The 26009-nt window shown below is 37.8% G+C and overlaps 1 protein-coding gene and 1 pseudogene across 1 annotated transcript in view; both read left to right on the top strand.

Moving 5' to 3' along the window:
- The window catches only part of LOC132019378 (beta-galactosidase-1-like protein 2), a 72912-nt gene that overhangs the window by 27392 nt on the left and 19511 nt on the right, over nucleotides 1-26009 (top strand). The window contains exons 6-11 of the mRNA XM_059402417.1: nucleotides 5794-5875; nucleotides 7084-7148; nucleotides 22528-22612; nucleotides 23173-23310; nucleotides 24023-24154; nucleotides 24763-24869. Of these exons, the coding sequence (XP_059258400.1) occupies nucleotides 5794-5875; nucleotides 7084-7148; nucleotides 22528-22612; nucleotides 23173-23310; nucleotides 24023-24154; nucleotides 24763-24869 (609 nt within the window). The remainder of the gene's footprint in view (nucleotides 1-5793; nucleotides 5876-7083; nucleotides 7149-22527; nucleotides 22613-23172; nucleotides 23311-24022; nucleotides 24155-24762; nucleotides 24870-26009) is intronic.
- Nucleotides 3746-5113, top strand: LOC132012198 (elongation factor 1-alpha 1-like; annotated as a pseudogene).

Below are 26009 nucleotides of genomic sequence, written 5' to 3'. Positions count from 1 at the left end.
TGTGAGATTAAGAGTCACTTATGGTTTGTCTCCCTCCCAATCCCATCTTGTTTCATTGATTCTTCTCCTACCCACTTAAGCCCCCATGTTGCATCACCACTTCCTCATATCAGGGAGATCATATGATAGTTGTCTTTCTCTGCTTGACTTATTTTGCTAAGCATGATACGCTCTAGTTCCATCCATGTTGTCGCAAATGGCAAGATTTCATTTCTTTTGATGGCTGCATAGTATTCCATTGTGTATATATACCACATCTTCTTGATCCATTCATCTGTTGATGGACATCTAGGTTCTTTCCATAGTTTGGCTATTGTGGACATTGCTGCTATAAACATTCGGGTGCACGTGCCCCTTTGGATCACTACGTTTGTATCTTTAGGGTAAATACGCAGTAGTGCAATTGCTGGGTCATAGGGCAGTTCTATTTTCAACATTTTGAGGAACCTCCAAACTGTTTTCCAGAGTGGTTGCACCAGCTTGCACTCCCACCAGCAGTATAGGAGGGTTCCCCTTTTTCCGCATCCTCGCCAGCATCTGTCATTTCCTGACTTGTTGATTTTAGCCATTCTGACTGGTGTGAGGTGATATCTCATTGTGGTTTTGATTTGTATTTCCCTGATGCCGAGTGATATGGAGCACTTTTTCATGTATCTGTTGGCCATCTGGATGTCTTCTTTGCAGAAATGTCTGTTCATGTCCTCTGCCCATTTCTTGATTGGATTATTTGTTCTTTGGGTGTTGAGTTTGCTAAGTTCTTTATAGATTTTGGACACTAGTCCTTTATCTGATATGTCGTTTGCAAATATCTTCTCCCATTGGATTCATATGCTTAAGGAACATACCTTATAAGCAGTATATGATTAGAATTTGTTTTTGTTACTTCATTATGAAAATTCTTATCTTTTAAATGAGTTATTTGGCTAATTTAAATTTAATATAATTACTGACAGTTGCATTTATTTATTTTTAAAAAAAATATTTTATTTATTTGACAGACAGAGACCACACGTAGGCAGACAGGCAGGGAGGAGGAAGAGGATGTGGGGCTTGATCCCAGGACCCCAGGATCATGACATGAGCCAAAGGCAGAGGCTTTAGCCCACTGAGCCACCCAGGCATCCCATTGACAGTTGCATTTAAATATACCATCCTGTTAACTTTCTATTTGCCCTACATGTCTTGTGGTCTTTTCTTTCTCTCTTTTTTTTTTTTTTTCCTTTTGGATTGACTGAGTATTTTTTTTTATTCCATTTTTTCCTGTATTAGCCTGTTAAACACTTTTTACTTTTCTTTTAGTATTGGCCATAGAGACTACTATTTATGCTAGACTACTGTTTATACTAGACTACTATTTATCCTAGAAATATTATTGTCTAATATAAATTAGTGTGTTTGCTGGTTCCTAGACAAATTAAGTTTAATTGCATTTTCCTCCTTTCTTTCCTCAGTACTATTGTTATTTCTTTTAATGCTAAATATATTTTATGTCCACAAGATATTATTTTTATTATTACATGGAGTAATTTAGATTTATGTACCTAATTTACTTTTTTGTTGCTCTTATCTCCTCTCTGCATCTCTGAGCTTTATCTCTCTTATCATTTCCTCTGCCTAAAGAATACCTATTTGTATTTTCTTTGTTGCAGGTATGCTATTAACAAATTCTCTCACCTTTTGTTTACCTGAAAATGTGCCTAGTTCATCATCCATTTTGAAGGATATTCGTACTGTATGTAGAATTCTAGATTGGCAGTTATTTTCTTTGATGATTCTCTGGCTTACAATTTTTTTATTAAGAAGTTAGGTATTGATAATATTATGGTTCCATTGAAGGTAAAATGTATTTTTCTTCTGGCTTCTTTTAAGATTTATTTTTTGGTTTTCCTCAACTTTACTAAGATTTGGCTAGGTGTGGTTTTTATTTTTATTCTGCCTACATTTGTTTGCACCCCTCATTATGTGGCTTGAAGTCTTTAATTGGTTTTGGAAAATCTCCACCAACTGTCAGCTTAATTTTTTCTCTCCTTTCCTCTAGGACTTCTGTTATACAAAACTAGATATTTTCATCATATTTGTTTTGCTCTTTTCTGGCTTACTTTTTTCCAAGATATCTTGTAATTTATGAATTTTCTCTGCAGCTTTGTCTAAATTGATGTTAAACCTAGTTCTTAATTTCACATATAGTGATTTTTAGTTCTAGAATTTTCATTTGATTCTTTTCTGTGGTTTCCTTTTTTTGGCCAAAATTTTTCATTTTTAAAAGATTCCTTGAACACATTAATTATAATTATTTCAAAGCTGTGTTTAAGAAACCTAATGTCTAATTTCCTATCTATCTCTTCTGTTGTCTGTTTTTCTCATGTTTTCAGTAAATAATATCTTTTGGTATGGCTAATAATTTTTCAATCCTATTTATTTATGAAAACATGACTGAGATAATTTGAAGTTCTTCAGATGGATTTATTTTTGCTTCTAGAAGGTAACAAATGATTTGGAGCTGGGCTTTAATTCTTATGAGAGTAAGTCTAATGCTTGCTCACCTTCTCTCCTAGGGGATAGATAATCCTTTGTGACCCAGCTAAAAGTCTAAAATTGTTATGGCACCTCTTCTATTTTGGAAGTCTATAAACTGCAATTTCTTTCCCAACATCCCATAAAATGCTGGGGAATCTAATCAGCTTTTTAGCCTCTCAACTGATGCTTGGGGAATCAATGTCTGAAGGAAAAAGTTTAAAACATGCTAGTTTCACCTCTCTCAGCTGCCTGCGTCTCTGAAAACTTGACTCCTCAAGTCCTTCCTTGGCATATGTCTAGTATTTGTCCAGCTCATCTAGTTGCTATTAGCAGGATGGTTAGTCTGAAACAAAATATCCCACTGTGCCTAGAAGTGGAACCTATTGCCCTCCCTATCAGTAGTGGTCCATGAATCCCAGTTAGCACCCTTTTCTTTACCAAGTGTTCTAGTTTAGATGAAAAGTTATATTGTCCTCTACCAATTTGCCATATTGCTTGCTGGTCCCCAAATTGGGAAACATTACATCTAATAGGACCTATGGTAGTAGAAGTTTGGCTGTAATTAATATATGACATGCTATCTCCTCTCACTCATTCTGTTCACCTCTCAGCCTTCCCTGTTTTTCAGAAGAGTTCAGGAGAAGCAAACCACCTTCTCATTCCCAACAAGAATAATTGCAGGAATAGTTTCACCTTCAGAATATTGCGATCTACAGGCCCAGGAAGACATACCTTTGGCTTTTCTCAGTATTCATGGCCATAGTCTCAGTATTTGATTTATCAAATAGATAAATTTCTTAGCCTCTTCTCTCTCTCTTTGATTTAGACTATCTTGGATTTATTTCTAGTTGAAGTAGAGACATTAAAGTTTCAAGCAGCGACAAGTACAACCATAGACTGACTAAATAAAAATTTATCTGTGCATGCCATTGACCAAAGGAAAACCAGCAGTTGTGCGTGTGTTTCCTAATCCACCCCGTGAGCTGGGTCCCGGGCATGTAGATAATTTGCATATGAGTATGGAGGAGAAGTTTGTCTTAAGCTCTCTGATGCACTATACAAAATCTGGGATTCAAGGCCTTAGGGGAAAGCACTGTATTAAGGTGAATGAAAATAGTCTCACTGGCTTTTTCGCAATGGGTTTGCTGCCAGAACACAGGTGTCGCGAAAACCATCGCTCAACCTAAACCAGAATGGGGAAGGAAAAGGCTCTATCTACATTGTTGTCATTGGACACGTAGATTCAGGCAAGTCTACCACTACTGGTCATCTGATCTACAAATGTGGTGGGATCGACAAAAGAACTATCAAATAATTCGAGAAGGAGGCTACTGAGATGGGAAAAGTCTCCTTCAAGTATGCATGGGTCTTGGATAAACTGAAAGCTGAACATGAACGTGATATCACCATTGATATCTCCCTGTGGAAATTCGAGACCAGCAAGTATTATGTGACTATCACTGATACTCCAGGACACAGAGACTTTATCAAAAACATGATTACAGGCACATCTCAGGCTGACTGTGCTGTCCTGATTGTTGCTGCTGGTGTTGGTGAATTTGAAGCCAGTATCTCCAAGAATGGGCAGACCCGTGAGCATGCCCTTCTGGCTTACACACTGGGTGTAAAACAACTAATTGTTGGTGTTAACAAAATGGATTCCACTGAGCCACCCTACAGCCAGAAGAGATATGAGGAAATCTTTAAGGAAGTCAGCATCTACATTAAGAAAATTGGCTACAACCCCAACACAGTAGCATTTGTGCCAATTTCTGGTTGGAATGGTGACAACATGCTGGAGCCAAGTGCTTACATGCCTTGGTTCAAGGGATGGAAAGTCATCCATAAAGATGGGAATGCCAGTGGAACCACACTGCTTGAAGCTCTGGATTGCAACTTGCCACCAGCTCGTCCAACTGACAAGCCCTTGTGTCTGCCTCTCCAGGACGTCTACATTATTGGTGGTATTGGTTCTGCCCCTGTGAGCCGAGTGGAGACTGGTGTTCTTAAACCTGGCATGGTGGTCACCTTTTCTCCAGTCAATGTTACAACTGAAGTCAAGTCTGTTGAAATGCACCATGAAGCTTTGAGTGAGGCTCTTCCTGGGGACAGTGTGGGCTTCAATGTCAAGAACGTATCTGTCAAAGATGTTTGTCGTGGCAATGTGACTGGTTACAGCAAAAATGACCCACCAATGGAAGCAGTTGTCTTTATAGCTCAGGTGATTATCCTGAACCATCCAGGCCAAATTAATGCTGGATATGCACCTGTGCTGGATTGTCACACAGCTCACATTGCTTGCTTGCAAGTTTGCTGAGCTGAAGGAGAAGATAGATCGTCATTCTGGAAAAAAGTTGGAAGATGGTCCCAAGTTCTTGAACTCTGGTGACGCTGCCATTGTTGATATGGTTCCTGGCAAGCCTATGTGTGTTGAGAGCTTCTCTGACTATCCTCCTCTGTGCCATTTTGCTGTTTGTGACAAAAGACAGACAGTTGCTGTGGGTGTCATCAAAGCAGTGGACAAGAAGGCAGCTGGAGCTGGCAAGGTCACCAAGTCTGCCCATAAAGCTCAGAAGCCTCAATGAATATTATCCCCAATACCTGCCACCCCAGTCTTAATCAGTGGTGTTTGTGTCAATTGGCCATTTAAGTTTAATAGTAAAAGATTGGTTAATGATAACAATGCATCGTAAAACCTTTAGAAGGAAAAGAAAATGTTTTGTGGACCATTTGTTTTTTTTTTGTGTGTGTGTGTGTGGTAGTTTTAAGTTACTAGTTTTTAAAATCAGTACTTTTTAATGGAAACAACTTGACCAAATATCTGTCACAGAATTCTGAGACCCATTAAAACAAAAGTTTACATTGGGGAGGGTATGTGCTTTGGTGAGTGCTGTGAAGTGTGTAAACCTGGTGATTCACACACCTGTACCCCTGGGGATAAAAATATATGTTTATAAAAAATAAAAAATTAATTAAAAAAAAACAAAAGTTTAATGAGGGGGAAAAAAAAAGAAAGAAAGAAAATAGTCTCACTGCCTCTTACTTTAGGTCCGATATTTTAATTGTCAGTTTTACCTTTCTGAGTGTGGCTGAGGCAGGGATGATGTTTTTTGGTTCTAATTTACTAACTTACAATAAGTTGGATGAAAGAATTAGGCTTGTTCTCCATTCCTCAGCTTCATTCCAGTATTTTTATCACCATCATTTTTTTTTCTAGAGAAAAGCCATTCCATGGGATAAGGGACAGTTCATTTACCTTACTAAATTTCTTCACAGGCTCTGATCACAAGAGGAATCAAGGTGCTGCTTATGACCGCTGATAATGGAGATGAACTGACAAGAGGCCACTTAAAACGGGGTACAATTTCTCTTTATTCTTTTTCCTGTACTAGTGAAGTCTGAAACAGAACCGCAGTCCTTCTGATGCTTTATTTCTCCCATTTCCCATGGATGCTTTATTTCTCCCCATAGTTTTCTTTTTAAAGATTTTATTTATTTGAGAGAGAGAGAGAGCATGAGAACATGCAAGCCCACAAGTTGGGGGAAGGGCAAAAGAAAAGGGGGAAGGAGAAGCAGATTCCCCACTGAGCATGGAGCCTGACTATGGGGCCTGATCCTTGGGACCCTGAGATCACAACCTGAGCTGAAGTCAGATGCTTAATCAACTAATCCCGAGGCCCCATAGTTTTTTAGGAGAACGTGGTGGGATGAGTTAAGGAACAAGTTCTTACCCTACTACCCCACCAGCTGTTACTTACAGAACCAACAATGCAGAACGCTTGCTCGATCCTTTTCAGTCCTTAGTGGCCAGAGTGGGGCCTGGCTGAGACCAGAGTAAGGGCTATCTTTGTCATTGCCAAATGTCTATGACTGAACAACAGGAAGTGGAGGCAGTGTCAGAGAAATCGTACTGTCATGGACCAAGACCCCAAACTCGGAGGATAAATAAGTTTGGGGAATAAATGTATTAGGGAAACATGGAATAGAATTCTAAGGAGGGAATATGGATTGACACTTAAGAAAATGGAAAAAGACGATGTGCAGACAGATTGAATCAGAGAAAACCGCTATCTGCAGTCCTTTCACACACACAGCCTGTCAGGCATGTTCTCTTCTGTTGGCCTTTCTCCCATCTTTTGGTTTCCTTCATCTTGTAGGAGAGGCAGGAGAGCATTCTGAATTAGAATTCAGGAGATCTATAGTCAAGTTTTAGGTCTTAGGCTATTCATCTCTTTGGGCTGAGTTTTTTCATTTGACTTTTGTTTATTCATCAGCATAACTTAATTTATTTTAACCAGTCTTGTTGCCTGGGTCATTCATTGTAAATGCTAAATGAAGGGATGTACGTGAAAATACTTTGTATGGAGCAGGTATGGACCCACATGCAGGAACATATCTTTATTATTAACCGCAATCAATAAAGTGTTAATGAAAACTCCCTCTGAGGTGTATGTGCAGAAGTTGTGGAGGCCCACATCTTCATCCTCTGTCTGGGAGTATAGTCTCTCTCTGCTCAACAGTACTTGTAGGAGGACTTCATACACAGTGTCTCCTTTTCCTCCACAGTACTTTCCACTGTCCACATGAAAAATATAAAGAAAGAAACTTATGATACACTCTTATCAATTCAGGTAAGGATTTTTGAGAGATGGGAGATGTTTTGATTCTGGCTCACTCTAGGACCTCTATTTCATTTGGGGGGGAAATTCTCAGCAGTGATTAGTTCAGTTAAAACCTGGATGTGTTATGCCCTTGAAATGCCTGCTGTAGGTGGTTTGGGGTATAACTAAATCAAGTTCAAATGCTTACAATGTCTGGGCCATAGCCCTTTAGAAGAATCCGGAATGAGAAACATAGCATACTAGCAAAGCAGCGTCAGTAGGAATCCTCACAGCAGTCCAGGGGCAGTCCCTACCCCCAGTGACAGCTCAGGTTTTAGGGAATGGGAACCATCCTTGCAGAGAAGCCTCAGTCTCAGTGGGGGAACCAACCAGTATCCTTTTTCACAGCTCTATAGGTATAGATTCCAAGTCTGCTAAAGGGAACTCTCGGTTTCAAGATACACTGCATGCAGGCATCTAGGTCTACACTAGGAACTTGAATATCATTCATAGTTCTCCAGTCCAGATACAATTTGCTAATCAGAGATCATTTTAATCATAGCAATCTGACTGATAACGTGCATAACATTCGACTTTATCTGGTTTTCAGGTAGACCTGAAGTTAGTTTGCATGGGCAAAGAGAGAGGTTTTTGTTAACCCCTTACGCATGGCCCCATTCACCTGTAAGTACTTATGATCCAGTGAGAGAGACAAGGAATGTAAATAAACACAAGATAGGAAGTGCTAATTGCAGTAAAACTATTAATGGGTAACTGGAGATCAGAGGGTGGTATAGATTCCTACCACCAGTTGAGATCCATGGTCATGTGTTTCATTTTGCACAGGACTGAGATATGTGGTATTAGGAGCAAAAGAAGAATATGTTAATTACCATCAATATAAAATAACGTCTGGAACTCTAAGAACCGTTAAATCCCTGATTCTCCTCCCCTATGGTCTGAGATAGCACTTAAGATTTAGAGAAAAGATACAAAGGGAGATGTCCAGCTTTGTAATGACTAGGCCAACATCAGGAAGTGGTACAGGAAGCTCAGAGATGTGCAGGGATTAGGGTCAGTGCATTCCAAAGGAATATGAAGAGGTGCTATAATTCCCATGACAAAGTAAGCACTCAGATAGATGTTAACATTATGATAATGGAAGAAGAATGGGGGGGCAATAAAACCAGTGGAATCCAAAGTTAAAAATGATATGCTGTCTATAATTAGCAAAGTTCTGAAAATGAGGTAATTTGTTTATTTATTGAGTAAATCAGCAAATGTTTTTAACATCTACTGTGTACCATTTAGGTACTTTTCAAGGCACTGTGTATAAAGCAGTGAATGAAATCTATAAAAGCAGAACTTTTGGAGCTTATATTTTAGTGGTAAGAGGCAGACAATAAACAAAGGCAAATACAGAGTATGAGGTATTAACAAAAGCTAGAAAAACTTGTGATAATATTTAAATACACAACTTTATGTAATCTTCCTATTTTTTTCATGTTTACTTCCCATATTACCATGTTAAAAGCTATTAATCGTACTCTCATTTTGCAGATGAGGAAACCATGACTTAGGTTAAATTACTGATTTGAGATCACAGGTTGATAATCAGACCATGTAATAGAATAACTTGGGCTTACACTTAAAACTTCTGCTCCCAAATCCCATGCTCTTCTCACTTTCTTATATCATTAACTGTTTAAACTTCTTCTGTGGTAAGAAAATTATTTGATACAATATAGGAGCAATCACAGGAATTAAATAACAAAAATAAGTACCCATAGCTTTAGAAAGTTCATTATAACTTGCTTCTAATACATTTCTTATGTGAGAAATTGAACATGAGAGAAACACAATTCTTAGGACAGATGTAACTAAATATGGGGAGAAAGCGGAGCTTTTGAATCCCTATTTTGTTTTTGTATTCTCTATCAAAAGAGATTCCTCTCCAGACTGGACAAGGTAGAGCATACATAGTTAAGGGGGAGCTAAAGCTTGAAGTGGATGAGAAGTTAGATGTTTCAAATTAAGATCAGAATGAGCACATTATTTTGAGTGGGTACCTTGTGCCAGATCCTGTGCTAGGCTCTGGATATATACTGATGATGAAAAAGATATCTTCTTTGTCCTTGTGGAGGCTGTTTCCAGGATTTTTCAATGAGTATGGGGGCTCTGTTGTTGGTTCTGTTCTGACTGATCCTTTTCTGAGGGAAGATACAGAAGCTGTGCTTGTCAAAGGTCTAGATGAGACAGTGCTGGAAAGGAGTGCTCATACACCAAATGATGGGATCTGCTGTATTAGAGTAGGCTGAAATCAACACAAATAATTATAAAGTCCCTGCATTAAAATTAACAAAACAGCAGCCGCAGAGCTGAAATACCAAAATGCAGAAAGGAAGAGATCCATCCTGCTGGCAGTTTATACGAAAGAGATTTAGAATGCTATCTGATGGCAGCTTTCACTTAAATAAAATCTGTGACATCTACTACCAAGTTTTGAAAACTTGGGTTTTATTACTATGAGTGATATTACCATATTTTTTCATACTGGTTGGAGCACAATTGAAGAATTTGTTTTTGTGTTTTTGTTCAGGCTATTTTGTTTTAGGAGATATTTTAACAAAGTGGAATGCTTCCAGGAAATATAATTTAGGATTTCTCTGAAAATAAATGAAAGGTACTGGGAGTTCAGTTTGAAGTTGACCAAGATGGTGACAGGAGACTGCTGAGCTCCCTTCCTCCCACACATACCCCAAATATACAGCCACCCACAAGCAATTCCCTCTGATTTAGGTATAGAAACTAGCTGAGTGACTTTACATATTGTGAGAATGAAAAAATATTCACACCAAAATAGGTGGGAAAGGCTGAGACATGTTCTTATCATAAACCTCATCCCCTGATATAGTGTCAAAATTGAGAGGGAATCCTCAGCCCCTAGCTTCTCCCCGAGGAGTGGAGGATTCGGAACCCACATCTAGTGTCCCAACTTTTAAGACTCCCACTGGAGATATGGGCTTCCAAACACCTAGCTCTGAAAGCTGTGCCCATGAAACCCATAAAACTCTCTATAAAAAAGGAAGCAATTGTAATGGCCACATGAGCACTAATCATGACTGCCCCCCCCACCCCACAGGGCTCAGCACAGAGGGAAAGTCAAAATCATCTATGTCCCAATCTGTCCCCAAAGAGGTATATCTGGAACTTTAAAGGTTACTGTTTGAGGGCCAGCCAGGCTTCTAATTTAGCAGGCAGCTAGAAGCTGACTGCAATCTCTCCAGTCCTGGGGAGCCAGCAGACACATTTCACACATTCTTCCAGTTCACTCCAATAATAAAACCAAGGCCCCAAGATCTCTCTGGATGGAGCTTGTGCACATATCTGGTACCTAGCTTGCAGCAGTGACCTGAGGCTGCTGGATCACCTGGTTGTAATAGTCAATAGCACCTCTACTCATGAGTACTACAGTACTATAGCAAAGAGTCCTTAACAAGGACAGAAGCTTCTCCTTCCCAACTGGCTATACATACCTAGGCCCAACACAGAGAAAGCAAGCTAAAATGCCCATCTCCCAGTTTCTCCCTGAAAGGAGCTTAGCAATATATTTCTCGCTGGTGCCTGAGCTTCCAGGCTCTAATCAGTCTGCATCTGGCTGCTGATTGTGATCCTCTCCTTTGGGACAGTGTCAGCTCCTGGCACTTGCTCAACTACTATGAGCCACTAAAAACAAAGAAGATGGCTCAGACAATCTCAAAAGTTTGAGAGACAACTAGGAACCTGGGCTGGGATGATCAACAAGGCTCATCTACATGAGATCATTCTGTCAAGATGGGGAGAGATGACTCTTTGTATATAATACACAGGAGTTAACAGAGAGTAAAAGAAAATGAAAAACAAACAAACTAAAAACCAGAGGAATATGTCCCAAACAAAAGAAAAAGAAACTCCAGAAACAGATCTTAATAAAATGAAGTAAGTGCTTTGCTTTATAGAGAGTTCAAAATAATATCATAGAGATACTTATTGAGGTCAGGAGCACAACGCATATGCAAAGTGATAATTTCAACAAAGAGATAGAAAATATTAAAAAGTACCAAGCAGAAATCATAGGGCTGAAGAATATAATAGTTGAACTAAAAATCTAATAGAGCGGCTCAACAGTAGAGTTGATGAAGTGGAAATAACAGATCTGCAAACTCAAAGACAGTGTGGTAGAATTTATCCAATCTTAAGAGAAAAATAAAAAAGAATGAAAAAATAAAAAATGTTCTGAGAGCTTAAGGGATTTATGGGGCACCTTATGGGACAAATCAGAGAATATACACATTATAAAGATCCTGAAGGGAGAAGAGAAAAGGGAACAAAAAATAATGACTGGAAACTTGCCTAGGTTAGGGAATGAAACAGACATCCAGATCCAGGAAGCCTATAAAGTGCCAAATAAAATGAATCCAAGGAGATTTATACTGGAACATATCAATATAAATTTGTCAAAAGGTAAAGACAAGGAGAAAATCTTAAAAACAAGAAAGAAGCGACCTGCTACAAATAAGAGAACCTCTATAACGCTATCACAGATTTTTTTAAAAGTTTTTATTTAAATTCAATTTAATTGACATATATTGTATTATTAGAATTCAGGGATTCATCAGTTGCATATAACACCCAGTTCTCATTACTTCAAGTGCTCTCCTTAATGCCCATCACCTAGTTACCCGATCCCCCCATCCACCTCCCCTATAGCAACCCTAGGTTTGTTCCCTATACTTAGAGTCTTTTATAGTTTGCCTCCCTCTTTTATTTTATTTATCCTTCTCTTCCTCTATGTTCATTTGTTTTGTTTTTTATATGAGTGAAATCATGTAGTATTTGTCTTTCTCTGACTGACTTACTTTGCTTAGCATAATACCCTTTAGTTCCATCCATGTTGCTGCAAATGGCAAGATTTCATTCTTTTTGATGTTGAGTAATAGTCCATTATAGAAATATAGCACATTTTTATCTGTTCTATGTTGTCTGTTGATGGACTTCTGGGCTCTTTCCATATTTTGGCTATTGTGGACATTGCTGCTATAAACATTGGGGTGCATGTGCCCCTTCGAATCACTGTTTGTATCTTTTGGATAAATACCTTGTAGGGCAATTGCTGGGTCATAGAGTAGCTCTATTTTTAACTTTTTGAGGACCCTCCATACTGTTTTCCAGAGTGGCTGTACCAGTTTATATTTCCACCAACAGTGTAAGAGAGCTCCCTTTTCTCCACATCCTCACCAATATCTGTTGTTCCTGACATGTTAATTTTAGCCATTCTGACCAGTATGAGGTGGTATCTCATTGTGGTTTTGATTTGCATTTTCTTAATGACAAGTATGGAGCATTTTTTCATGTTTCTGTTGGCCATTTGTATGTCTTCTTTGAGGAAATGTCTGTTCATGTCTTCTATTTCTTGACCAGATTTTTTGTTTTTTTGGGGGGTGTTGAGTTTGATAAGTTCTTTATAGATTTTGTATACCAGCATTTTATCTGTTAAGATAGTTGCAAATATTTCTCCCACTCTGTAGGTTGTCTTTTGGTTTTGGCAACTGTTTCCTTTGCTGTGCAAAAGCTTTTTATCTTGATGAAGTCCCAAGAATTCATTTTTGTTTTTGTTTCCCTTGACTTTGGGGACATGTATAGCAAGGAGTCGCTGTGGCCAAGGTCAAAGAGATTGCTGCTTGTGTTCTTCTCTAGGATTTTGATGGATTCCTATCTCACATTGAGGTTTTTCATCCATTTTCTTTTTATTTTTATGTATGGTGTAAGAAAATGGTCCAGTTTCATTCTCCTGCATGTTGCTGTCCAGTTTTCCCAACACCATCTATTGAAGAGATTTTTTCCATTTGATGTTCTTTCCTGCTTTGTTGAAGATTAGTTGAGGGTCCATATCTGGATTCTCTATTGTGCTTCATGGAGGTGTATGTCTGTTTTTGTGCCAGTGCTATATAGTCTTGATGATTACAGCTTCAAATCCAGAATTTTGATGATTCCAGCTTTGTTTTTGTTTTTTTTTTAACATTACTTTGGCTATTTGGGGTCTTTTCTGGTTCTGCAGAAATTTTAGGATTGTTTGTTTCAGCTCTATGAAAAAAAGCTGATGGTATTTTGATATGGATTGTATTGAATATATAATTACTTTGGGTGGCACGGATTTTAACAATATTTGTTCTTCCAATCCATGAGCATAGAATGTTTTTTTTTTATTTCTATGTGTCTTCCTCAACTTCTCTCATAAGTGTTCTATAGTTTTCAGAGCATAGATCTGTACCTCTTTGGTTAAGTTTATTCCTAGGTATTTTATGGGTTTTGGTGCTCTTGTAAGTGGTATCAATTCCTTAATTTCTCTTTCTTCAGCCTTATTGTTAGTGTATAGAAATAAAACTGACTTCTGTGCATTTATATCCTTCCACTTTTCTGAATTCCTGTATCAGTTCCAGCAATTTTTTTGTAGAGCCTTTTGAGTTTTCTACAGAGTATCATATTGTCTGTGATGAGTTAGAGTTTGACTTGCTCTTTGCTGACTTGGATGCAGTTTATTCCTTTGTGTTGTCTGACTGCTGAGGCTAGGACTTCCAGTACTGTGTTGAACAACACTGGTGATAGTGGACATCTCTGTTGTGTTCCTGACCTTAGGGGAAAAGTTTTCAGTTTTTTCCTATTGAGAATGATATTTACTGGATTTTTTTTTTGTTTTGCTTATTTGGCTTTTATGATATTGATATTGATATGATATTGAGGTATGTTCCTTCTATCCCTATACTGTGGAGGTTTTAATCAACAAAGGATGCTGTATTTTGTCAAATGCTTTTTCTGCATCTGTTGAGAGGATCATGATTCTCACCCTATCTTTTATTAATGTGTTATATCACATGGATTGATTTGCAGATCTTCAACCACCCTTGAAGCCCTGGAATAAATCCCACTTGGTCATGGTCAATAATCCTTTTATTATTGGATTATAATAAATAAATAAATAAATAAATAAATAATTATTTATTACTGTTGGATCATATTAGCTAGTGGCTTGCTGAGAATTTTTTTTAATCAATGTTCATCAGGAATAGGTCTGTAATTCTCCATTTCAGTGGGTATCTTTGGTTTTGGGATCAAGGTAGTTCTGGCTTCATAGAATGAGTTTAGAAGTTTTCCTTCCATTTATATTTTTTGGAACAGATTTAGAAGAATAGGTACTGGGACGCCTGGGTGGCTCAGTTGGTTAAGCAGCTGCCTTCGGCTCAGGTCATGATCCCAGCATCCTGGGATCGAGTCCCACATCGGGCTCCTTGCTCTGCAGGGAGCCTGCTTCTCCCTCTGACTCTGCCTTCCACTCTGTCTGCCTATGCTCGCTCTCGCTCGCTCTCTCTCTGACAAATAAATAAATAAAATCTTAAAAAAAAATGATATATTAAAAAAAAAAAGAAGAATAGGTACTAATTCTTCTTTAAATGTTTGGAAGAATTCTGCTGGGAGGCCATCTGGTCTGGGACTCCTGTTTCTTGGGAGATTTTTAATTACTGATTCAATTTATTTGCTGTTTATGGGTCTTTTCAGATTTTATATAGCTTCCTATTTCAATTTTGGTAGCTTACATGTTTCTGGGAATTCATCCATTTCTTCCAGATTGCCTAATTTGTCAGCATATAATTGCTCATAAGTCTCTTATAATTGTTAGTATATCTGTGGTATTGGTTGGGATCTATCCTCTTTCATTCATGATTTTATTCATTTGGGTCCTTTCTCTTTTCTTTTTGATAAATCTGGCTAGGCATTTGTTGATCTTACTAATTTTATTACTATTAATTTATTGATATTATTAATCTTATTAATCTTATTAATTCTTTAAAAGAACAAGTTCTTAGTTTCATTGTTCTGTCTTACTGCATTTTAAAAAAAATTTCTATATTTTGATCTCTGCTCTAATCTTTATTATTTCTCTTCTTCTCCTGGATTTTGGCTTTATTTGTTGTTCTTTTCCAGCTCATTTAGGTGTAAGGTTAGGTTATATATTTCTTATTTCTTGAGAAAGGCTTGTATTGCAGTATACCTCTCTCCTACAACTGCCTTTGCTGCATCCCAAAGGTTCTGAACTGTCATGCTTTCATTTCATTTGCTCCTATTTATTTTTTTAAAAGTTATTTTTAGTTATTCCTTAATTTCCTAGTTGACCCATTCATTCTTTCTCAGGATTCTCTTTAACCTCTGTGTGTTTGTGGTCCTTCCAAATTTTTTCTTGTAGGTGACTTCAAGTTTTAAAGCACTGTGTTTTGAAAATATGCATGGAATAATCCCAATCTTTTCATACCATTTGAGACCTGATTTGTGACCCAATATGTGGTGTATTCTGAAGAATGCTCCATGTGCACTCAAGAAGAATGTATATTCTGGTGTTTTAGGATGAAATGCTCTGAGCATATCTGTGAAGTCCATATGATCCAGTGTGTAATTCAAAGCCCTTGTTTCCTTGTTGATCTTCTGCTTAGATGATCTTTCCATTGCTATGAGTGGGGCATTAAAGTCCCCTACTATTATTGTATTATTATCAATGTGTTTCTCTAATTTTGTTATTAATTGGCTTATATATTTGTGTGCTCCCAAGCTGGGAGCATAAATATTTATAATTGTTAGACCTGGTTGGACAGATCCTTTTATTATTATATAGTGTCCTTCTTCATCTCTTATTACAGTCTTTACTTTAAAATCTAGTTTGTCTGATATAAGGATGGCTACTCCAGTTTTCTTTTGATGTCCTTTGACGTGTTAAATTTTTCTTCGCTCCCTTACTTTCCACTTGGAAGTGTCTTTGGGTCTAAAACGAGTCTTTTGTAAACAGTATATTGATGGGTCCTGGTTTTTTTTTTTTAATTCATTCTGATACCTTGTATCTTTTGATTGGAGCATTTAGTCCATTTATATTCAGAGTAATTATTGAAAGATATGAATTAGTGTCATTGTATTATCTATAAAGTTGCTGTTCCTGTAGATTGTCTCTGTTCCTTTCTGGTCTTTGTTACTTTGGGGCTCTCTCTTCGCTCAAAGTATTCCCTTTAATATTTCTTATAGCGCTGGTTTAGTATTCACAAATTGCTTTAGTTTTTGTTTGTCCTGGAAACTCTAACTCTATTTCTATTCTGAATGACAGTTTTGTTGGATAGAGTATTCTTGGCTGCCTGTTTTTCCCCTTTAGCATGTTGAATGTATCATGCCAGTCCTATCTGGGCTGCCAGGTCTCTGTGGACAGGTCTACTGCCAGCCTTATGTTTCTACCTTTGCAGCTTAAGGACTTCTTGTCCTGAGCTGCTTTCAGGATTTTCATGTTATCTTTGAAATTTGCAAGTTTCACTATAATATGTCCAGGTGTTGACCTATTTTTGTTGATTTTAAGGGGAGGAGGTTCTCTGTGCCTTCTGGACTCAAATGCCTGTTTCCTTCACCAGATTAGGAAAGTTCTCAGTTATAATTTGTTCAAATGTCCCTCTACCCTGCTCTTCATTTTCTGGAACCCCCATTATCAGGATATTATTTTGCTTTATGGAATCACTGAGTTCTCTAAGTCTTTCTTCATGATCCAATAGTTGTCTTTTTCTTTTCTTTTCAGCTTTTTTATTTTCCATCAATTTGTTTTCTATAATGCTGACTCTCTTCTGCCTTATTTATCCACATTATTAAAGCCTCCATCTGTTACTGCATCTCAGTAACAGCATTTTTAAATTTCAGCCTGATTAGATTTTAGTTCTTTTATTTCTATAGTAAGGGATTCTCTAGTGTCTTCTGTGCTTTTTTCAAGCCCAGCTAGTATCTTTAAAATTGCTCTTTTTAAGTTATAGTTCAAACATTTTTTTAAAAGATTTTATTTATTTATTTTACAGAGAGAGATCACAAGTAGACAGAGAGGCAGGCAGAGAGAGAGGGAAGCAGGCTCCCCGCTGAGCAGAGAGCCCGATGTGGGACTCGATCCCAGGACCCTGAGATCATGACCTGAGCCGAAAGCAGCAGCTTAACTATATTGATTAAATCCCTGGCAATGACTATTACCTTCTGTTTTCTTTTAGGGTGAATTTTTGCCCTCATAAAGATGATCCTGCCAGATGCAGGGTGTCAGGGTTTAGTGTAGGGTACTCCAGCTTCCACTGGAGGTGGAAGTCTGTGCTCGTGGGTGGGAGAGAATGATGTGAAGGAATGAGAATATGGTGTCATCCCCCATCTTGTCTCTGGGAAGCAGAATTCACAGATACCCCTGTTCAGGAGGCCCTGTTAGAAGAGCAAAGAATCTTCTGTGTGCTGGGATTTCATCAGTTCCTTGTCTTTAACCTGTCTGTACCTGAGCCATCAGCATGTCTGGAGCCACAGAACTCCTGGATTTTCACTCTGGTCAGTGGCTTGGATTCAAAACTCCAGGTTTTAAAGGACCTGGTAAGGTGTGGGCCTACTCCTGTCCCTCAGAGGAGAGGCTCATGGTGTGCCCAGCACTGTCCTACCCCTGAAAAGCCATTATATAGTATGCACTCCGACTCTAGAATTTATGTAATGCTCAGCAAAAAGCTGGAGCCAGGTTATTGGCCATCTGCACTTGACTCAGTCCCCTACTTCCTTCTGTCCCAGAGAGACCATCACAGAGGCTTGCATCTATTGTGGCAGACAGTAAGAAGTGGTGGCTAAGTTATCTGCAGTCTGCTCCTTTCTTTACTTTCTGCTTAGTTCTGTTGAAGAAAAGCAGCCACTTGATGTGTGCACAGAGATTTAAACCTATTGTGACTCCTAGCAAAAAGTTAAGAGGCTTTCTGTCCTCTGCATGCACCTCTGACTCTGCTATTGAGCACCACTCAATGTCTCCTGGCTGGCCTTTTGTCCTTGGAGAAGCAAAATATTCTCTTCCAAATGCCCTTTAGGAAGGGAAGTGATCTCTCACTGTGCTACCCAGAGGATATCCTTACCAAGATTTATTGTGCACTCCCGACCCACTGGGTTCTTTCCCACTTTCTCTCTCTTCCTGATTTGCTCCATGCAAAGGGTTTCCTCCCATCAATGACCATGAGGCTTTCCTCGCTCCCAATTCATGATTCCAAACATTGCATCTGCTATGTTCTCTCCCTCCATCTGTGCAGATTTTCTTAATCCTCGGATCATCTTCCTAGTTGTTCAAAATAGTTGAATGTTGATCTAGCTGTATTTGAAGGGAAAGGCAAATTCAGGGTCCCCCTAATACTCCACCATCTTAATTTTGCCCCCTCCTTATGGCTGCCATAGATTTTTCAACAGAAATCTTGTAGGCCAGAAAAAGTGGGGTGATATATTCAAAGTACCAAAAGAAAAAAAACAAACAAACCCACCAACCCAGAATACCCTACCCAGTGAGGTGTCCTTCAGAATTGAAGGAACAGTGGATTTACCAGACAGATAAAGCTAAAGGAGTTCATCACAACAGACTAGCCTCACAAAAAATGTTAAAAAGAGTTCTTTAAGCTGAAAGAAATGGTAAGTTAATTAGTAACAGAAAAAGCTAATTTGTAACAGGAAGACACATGAAAGTATAAAACTCACTGGTAAAAGTAAATGTATAGTTAAATTTAGAAAATAATGTCATGGGTAAATAAATTTAACTCCAGTATGAAAGTTAAAAGACAAAAGTATTAAAAATAATTATAGCTACAATAATTTTTAAATGATCCATTAGGTAAAAAGAGGTAAATTGTGACATTAAAAATATAAAAGGTAAGGAGAAGATTAAATATGTAAAGTATATGTTTGAAGTTAACCTGTTATTAGTAGTATAGACTGCTATGAATATGCGATGTTTTATGTAATCCTCCTGGTAACCACAAAATAAAACCCTGTAGTAGATATACAAAAGATAAAGAAAAAGGAATCAAAGCCTACCAGTACAGAAAAATCATCAAACTACAGAGGAAGAGATAAAGAGAGGAACAAAAGAATTATAAAAAAAATACAACAAACAAGAAAAGCATTAACATAATACCTATCAATAATTACTTTAAATTTAAAATGGGACTAAATCCTCTGATCAAAAGACACAAAGTAAATGAATAGATTAAAAAAAAAAGACCCAACCATCTGTTGGCTATAACAGACTCACCTCAGCTTTGAGAATACACACAGACTGAAATTGAAGGGGTGGAAAAAGATATTCCAAGCAAATAGAAACCAAAACAAATAAAACAAATCAGGAAGTAGCTATACTTATAGCAGACAAAATAGGCTAAGACAAGCTCTCTATCAACAGTCAAAGAATGTCTTTATATGATGACAAAGGGGTCAATTTATCAAAAGAATATAACAATTGTAAATATTATGCTCCCAACATAGGACCCCCATATACATAAGGCAAATATTAACAGTTCTGAACAGAGAAATAGACAGCAATACAATGCCAGCAGGGGTCTTACATTCCTCAGTTCCAACAATGGAGTACTCATCTAGATAGATACTAAATAAAGAAGCATGAGACTTAAATTGTATGTTGGACCAGAGGGACCTGCAGAATATATACAGAAATTCCCACCAACAGCAGGAGAATTCACATTTTTCTTAAGCACACATGGAATATTCTCCAGAATAGACCATATATATTAGGTCACACAACATGTTTTAATAAATTTAAGAAGTTTGAAATCATACTTTCTGACCATAATGATATGAAACTAGAAATAATTACAAGGAAAAAAACTGAATAATTCACAAATATTCACATGTGGAGATTATACAACATGCTCCTGGACAACCAACTGGTCAAATAAATGGAAAAAGAAATTTTTAAAAATCTTGAAGCATATGAGAATGGAAACACAACATCTCAAACTTATGAGAAGCAGCAAAAGCAGTTCTAAGAAATAAGTTTATAGTGATAAACACATACATTAAGAAAGAAAAGACCTCAAATCAAAAACACAACTATTTACCTCAAGGAACTAGAAAAAGAACAAATTAAGCTCAAAGTTAGTAGAAAGAAAGAAATAACAAAGATCAGAGGAGAAATAAGTGAAACAGAGATGAGAAAGACAATAGAAAAGATCAATGAAACCATGTTTTTTTAAAAAAGATGAACTTGACAAACTGAACTATACTAAGAAAAAAGAGATCAGATTCAGTACATAAAATTTTAAGCGAAAGAGTGGAATTACAACTGGTACCACAGAAATATAAAGGATCATAGCTTCTACTAGTATGAACATTCATATGCCAAAAAATTAGACCACCTCGGAGAAATAGATAAATTCCTGGAAACATACAGCCTACTAATACTGAATAATGAAGAAAGAGAAAATCTGAACAGACCAACCAAGTATTAGTAAGAAGACAGAATCAGTAATCAAAACCTCCCCAACAAAGGAAAAGCCAAGACCAGATAGTTTCACTGCTTATTTCTACCAAACATTTAAAGCAAAACTAGCACCAATCCTTCTCAAACTCTTCTACAAATAGAAAGGAGAAAATGCTTCCAAACTCATTTTATGAGACCAGCATTACTCTGAGACCAAAGCCAGACAAGGACACTATAAGAAAAGAAAATTACAGGCCAAGATCTATGATAAGCATAGATGCATAAATCTTCAATAAAATATTATCAACCAAATTCAACAATACATTAAAAGGATCACACACCATGATCAAGTGAGATTTCCTCTGGGGAGAGGAGGTGTTGGGAAAACTGGATATCCACATGCAAAAGAATGAAATTAACTTCCATCTTATCATGCACAAAAATCAACCCAAAATGGATTAGAGAGTTGAACATAGGATCTGAAACCACAAAACTCCCAGAAGAAAAGATAGGCATAAGCTTCTTGATATTGATCTTGGTAGTAGTGTTTTGCGTTTGACATCAAAAGCAGAAGTAAACAACTGGGACTATATCAGAGTAAAATGTTTCTGCACAGCAAAGGAAATCATCAATAAAATGAAAAGGAAACTTATGGAAATGGGGTAAAATATTTGCAAATCACATATCTGATAACAGGTTAATATCCAAAATATATAATATCTTGTACAACTCAATAGCAAAATAAGAAATCCCAAGTAACCTAACCAAAACTGAGCAAAGGGCCTGCATTATGCATTTTTCTAAAGAAGACCTGTAGATGTCCAATGGGTACATGAAAAGCTGCTCAGTATCCCTAATAATTAGGAAAAGGCAAATCAAAACACAATAAGACATCCCCTCACTCCTGTTAGGATGTTAGGATACAACAAATGCTGGCAAGGATGTGGAGAAAAGAAAACTCTCATATACTGTTGGTAGAGATATAAACTGGTACAACCACTATGGAAAATAGTATAGAGGTTAATAAAGAAATTAAAAATAAAACTGCCATATGATCTAGAAGTCTTATTTCTGGGTATATATGCTAAAGGAAATGAAATAACTATCCTGAAGAGATATCTGTACTCCTATGTTCATAGCAGTATTATTCATAATAGCCAAAGTATGGAAACAGCCTAAGTATATGATAATCAATGAACAGATAAAGAAAATGTGATTGTTTCGTATGTATATAAATAATGTATATGTGTTTCAATAGTGTATATATAAAAACGTGATTATTTTATAATTACATGTGATATTCCATGGTGTGTCTAAACTCATATATATATTCATATATATTAATATATATATTAAATCTTGCCATTTACAACAACATGGATAGATCTAGAGAGTGTAATGCTAAGTGAAATAAGTCAGAGAAAGGCACTGATATGACTCGTGTGGAATTTAAGAAATAAAATAAATGAACAAACAAATAAAAAAAGAGACAACAAACTTAAATACTGTTTTTTTCAATCCACAGTCGCCAGGGTGGTGACTGGGGGTGATGGGTGAAATAGATGAAGGGAACTAAGTATACAGGATAAGAAGTGAGAAATGTACAGAATTGTTGATTATTATATTGTACACCTAAAACTATTAGAACGCTGTGTGTTATTTATACTTGAATAAAAACAAAACACAATTCTGAGACTCAGGGATTCTTATTTAATGGGATTCAATATTTTTAGCATTCATTTATTGAATATTTTTAGTGCTTCCCCTGAGCAAGATGCTTCTATACTAGACCTCTAATCTGGTCACTAAAGGGAATGAAGAGATTCTACTGTTCCAGAAAGGAAAATGTGGCAATAGCAGTTGCTTTTACCAAAGCCTGAGGAATAAGTCCATTCAAACTCCAAAAGGAATAATAAGACCAGGGAAATGACCTGAGAATGAAGAGTAGAACTCAGGGTTTGTGAGCGGTGAGGGGATGCTCCTAATTATACAGGAGCTTTGTGAGAACTGGACCTCACAATGCTCTCCTAAGCAATTCAGGGCTTCTAAACTGTACCGAACTTTACTAAATTGACATTTCATTTTTCTCAGGGTCGTAGCCCTATAATGATGACGGTGTATACAGCAAGTTCTTTGGATGGATGGGGCACTGCCCCCCATTCTGTGAATTCACATTGTGAGTACTTCTTAGATCCTTTCTCAGGAGAATAGATAACAGAGATGACACTGGCCTGTTTCTTTTTTTTTTTTCCCTGCTGGTTAGAGTACTTTGAATATCAGATTTAGGGGGCTAGGCTGAATGGAAACCCCAGAGTGAGTTGAAACTAAAATTTTAGCAGTGTTTCCACTCCGCTTATATTTTGTGGAGGCTATTAAACATTAGAGTGAGTCGTTCTAACAGATAGGGCAATTCAGTGAAAGCGTATTGGGTGGAAGTAGTGTGTTCTCTGGTCCGAGACTATCTGCCACAGCCTTCCAGGAGAGTTGATGAAGATCAAATCTGGTTTGAAGTAAATGTTTCTGGTGCCATGATTTTAGGTTACTAAAGAAGTTACCTAGAATTTACTGAAAAGTTACTAAGTGCTCCAGAAACACTGAGCTTGACATCTATTTACCTGAGACTAAGACATAAACAAATATTTAATGCGTACAGTTTGAACATCCCACAAAGGTCTATTAATTCTCCCAAACTTTGTTTTCTCCCCCATTTCTCCTTTTCATCCTATCTATGTGCAGTGTTAATGAGAGATGTGCATGAAATGTTCAATGCTAGTTTCTCCCTCAACTTCTATATGTTCCATGGTGGCACCAACTTTGGCTTTATGGGTGGATCTGCATCTTTGGACCAGTACCTCCCTATGGTCACAAGCTATGGCAAGTACTTGACCCCCACAGCTGTCTCCAACCTAGGCCACCTGCCATTTGAGCCTGGAGCTTCCTAGGGTGGGTCTCTGGGAACAATCTCTGGGCCTGTTCATATGTTTTGCCTTTAACAAGTGCTGGAGATTGAAGGTTTGATGTTTATTCCTCTTGATGGTACTAGAATTTATCCACCACTAGAATCTAGGCTGTCTGAGACTTTGCAGGCAGAGGCCTTGGTAGCTTAATCTTATCTATCCACTGTGCAGGCCCTTATTCTTAGAAGTTCACTGTGAAACCAGTTACTCTGGATCTCTTGATAACACTAGGGCTTTTGTTAATGGGTCTTCCCCAGTCTATAACTCCACTGAGAGATCAGGTGACAAGTCAAGGGTGAAAGAGAGAAAGAAAGGAAGGAAGAAAGAAAGAAAGAAACTTAATTAGAAATTAAATAGAAAGTAGAAACCACTGGATTGGAGGATTGGAGTCGCCTTGGGCTCTCAGCCAGGACTTACTAGATACCAGTTGAAAGCCCTGCAAAGTACAGCAGATGGCTCCTGGTTTGGATTAACTGGGATGTGGTATTTTCTTATTTAATGCCCCAAATCTTTCCTTCCTAAGCTTCTGTATTAAGGATCCTTTTGCTCACTACTAAACTCACATGTCTTCCTTTACTGAAGTTGAAGATTTCTTGGGGGAAAGTGACAAATTTCTTTATATTTTTCAGACTATGGGGCACTGCTGACAGAGAACGGAGAACGTACAACTGAGTACCTTGCATATCAAGAGTTCTTTAGCTCTTCTTTGGGTACCAACAACAATCTCAATCTGAATAGTAACTCAGATGAGAACAGTAACAGTAACTCAGCATCTCAATTGGTCTCTGTCCTATGAAGAGGGGATTGAGGGAATGGATAAAGGTGTACTTTTGGGGAGATATCCAGTTTGTTCCAGTTTATTTTATCATAAGGCACCAGGGATTCAAATATGCCCAAATACAGGGCCCACCCTCTAGGTTCTCAGCACCTAAGGCCATGTGTATCATGGGCTGTGCATCAGAATCTTCTGTGGAACTTGTAAAAACCAGAGATGCCAGGTCTATCCCAGAGCTATTAGAAAGCATTTCTTGGTTGAAATGGGGAGGAAGGGGCAGAATCTGAGCATATGTATTTCCTCATTGGACTTTAGGAGATTCTAATGAGTGACCAGGGTTGAGAACTAATTACTGGTACAGCAGTGGCATTGATGTGCCACCTTCTTTTCCTGGACAGCAGGGCCTCCTGCCTCAGAGCCTATAGATATGGAAGGAATCCCACTCACTCTCTTCCTATTATGATTCTTCCTGGAATTGGGAAGGCATGTCCTGTGATGGCCTGGGCCCTTCATCCTTGGTGGTTTGGGGTGGTGCCATTGAAGGGGGTTGGAGTAGGATCTCATAATGGTCCAATCTCCTGTTTTTCATTGCAGGGATTCACAAGCCTCCCAACCTAGATTCTGTACCTATGGCTGTATATAAGTCAGTGATAACAGAATACTACATGTCACTGTGGGATGTCATGCCCTACTTGGGGGAGGTAAGCATCTCCTGGGAGTAAAAGCATGGGATAGGCTTTGGACAGAAGAGAGAAGGGAAAGGCTTAGCTCAGAAAATAGGATGTAAATTACTGGGGAGCCAAAAGCAATTCTTTGTTGTGATGACTTTTGGGTTTTGTTTTATTTTGTTTTTGTTTTGGGGTTTTTGTTGTTGTTGTTAGTTTCAGAGGCAGAATTTAGTGATTCATCAGTTGCATATAACATCCAGTACTCACCACATCAAATGCCCTCCTAATGCTCATCACCCAATTATCCCTTCCCCCACCGTTCTTCCCTCCAGCAACCCTCAGTTTGTTTCCTAGAGTTCAACATCTCTTATGATGTGCCTCTTTCTCACTTTTCATCTTATTTTTCCTTCTCTTTGCTTATGTTCGTTTGTTTTATTTCTTAAATTCCATATGAGAGAAATCATATGGTATTTGTCTTTCTCTGACTTATTTCACTTAGCACAATACCCTCTAGTTCCAACCATGTTGCTGCAAATGGCAAGATTTCATTCTTTTTGATTGCTGAGTAATATTCCATTGAAAAATATATATCTATATATACATATATGTATGTTCGTGTGTGCGTGTATATACACACACACACACACATACCATCTCTTCTATATCCACTCATCTGTCAATGGATATCTGGGCTTTTTCCAGAGTTTGGCTGTTGTGGTTATTGTTGCTATAAATATTAGGGTGCATGTGCCCCAAACTGGCTGCACCAGTTTGCATTCCCACCAACAGTGTAAGAGTGTTCCCCTTTCTCCACATTCTCACCAATATCTGTTTCCTGACTTTCCTCCATTCTGACTGGTGTGAGGTAGTAGCTTATTGTAGTTTTGATTTGTATTTCCCTGGTGCCAAGAGATATTGAACATGTTTCCATGTGTCTTTTAGCCACTTGTATGTCTTCTTTGGAGAAATGTCTGTTCATGTTGTCTGTCCATTTCTTGACTGGATTATTTGGATTTTTTGGGGGTGTTGAGTTTGATAAGTTCTTTTTAGATTTTGGGTACTAGCCCTTTAGTGGATAAGACATTTGCAAATATCTTCTCCCATTCCAGAGGTTTTACAATTCAGAATAATAAACCTGGAATAAGAATTCAGGAATATTCAGAAGATTTAAAT

Source organism: Mustela nigripes, chromosome 1, assembly GCF_022355385.1.
Source record: "Mustela nigripes isolate SB6536 chromosome 1, MUSNIG.SB6536, whole genome shotgun sequence".
Lineage (NCBI taxonomy): Eukaryota > Metazoa > Chordata > Mammalia > Carnivora > Mustelidae > Mustela > Mustela nigripes.
The sequence above is the reverse complement of the archived record's forward strand: the minus strand, read 5'-3'. Positions and strand labels throughout refer to the sequence as shown.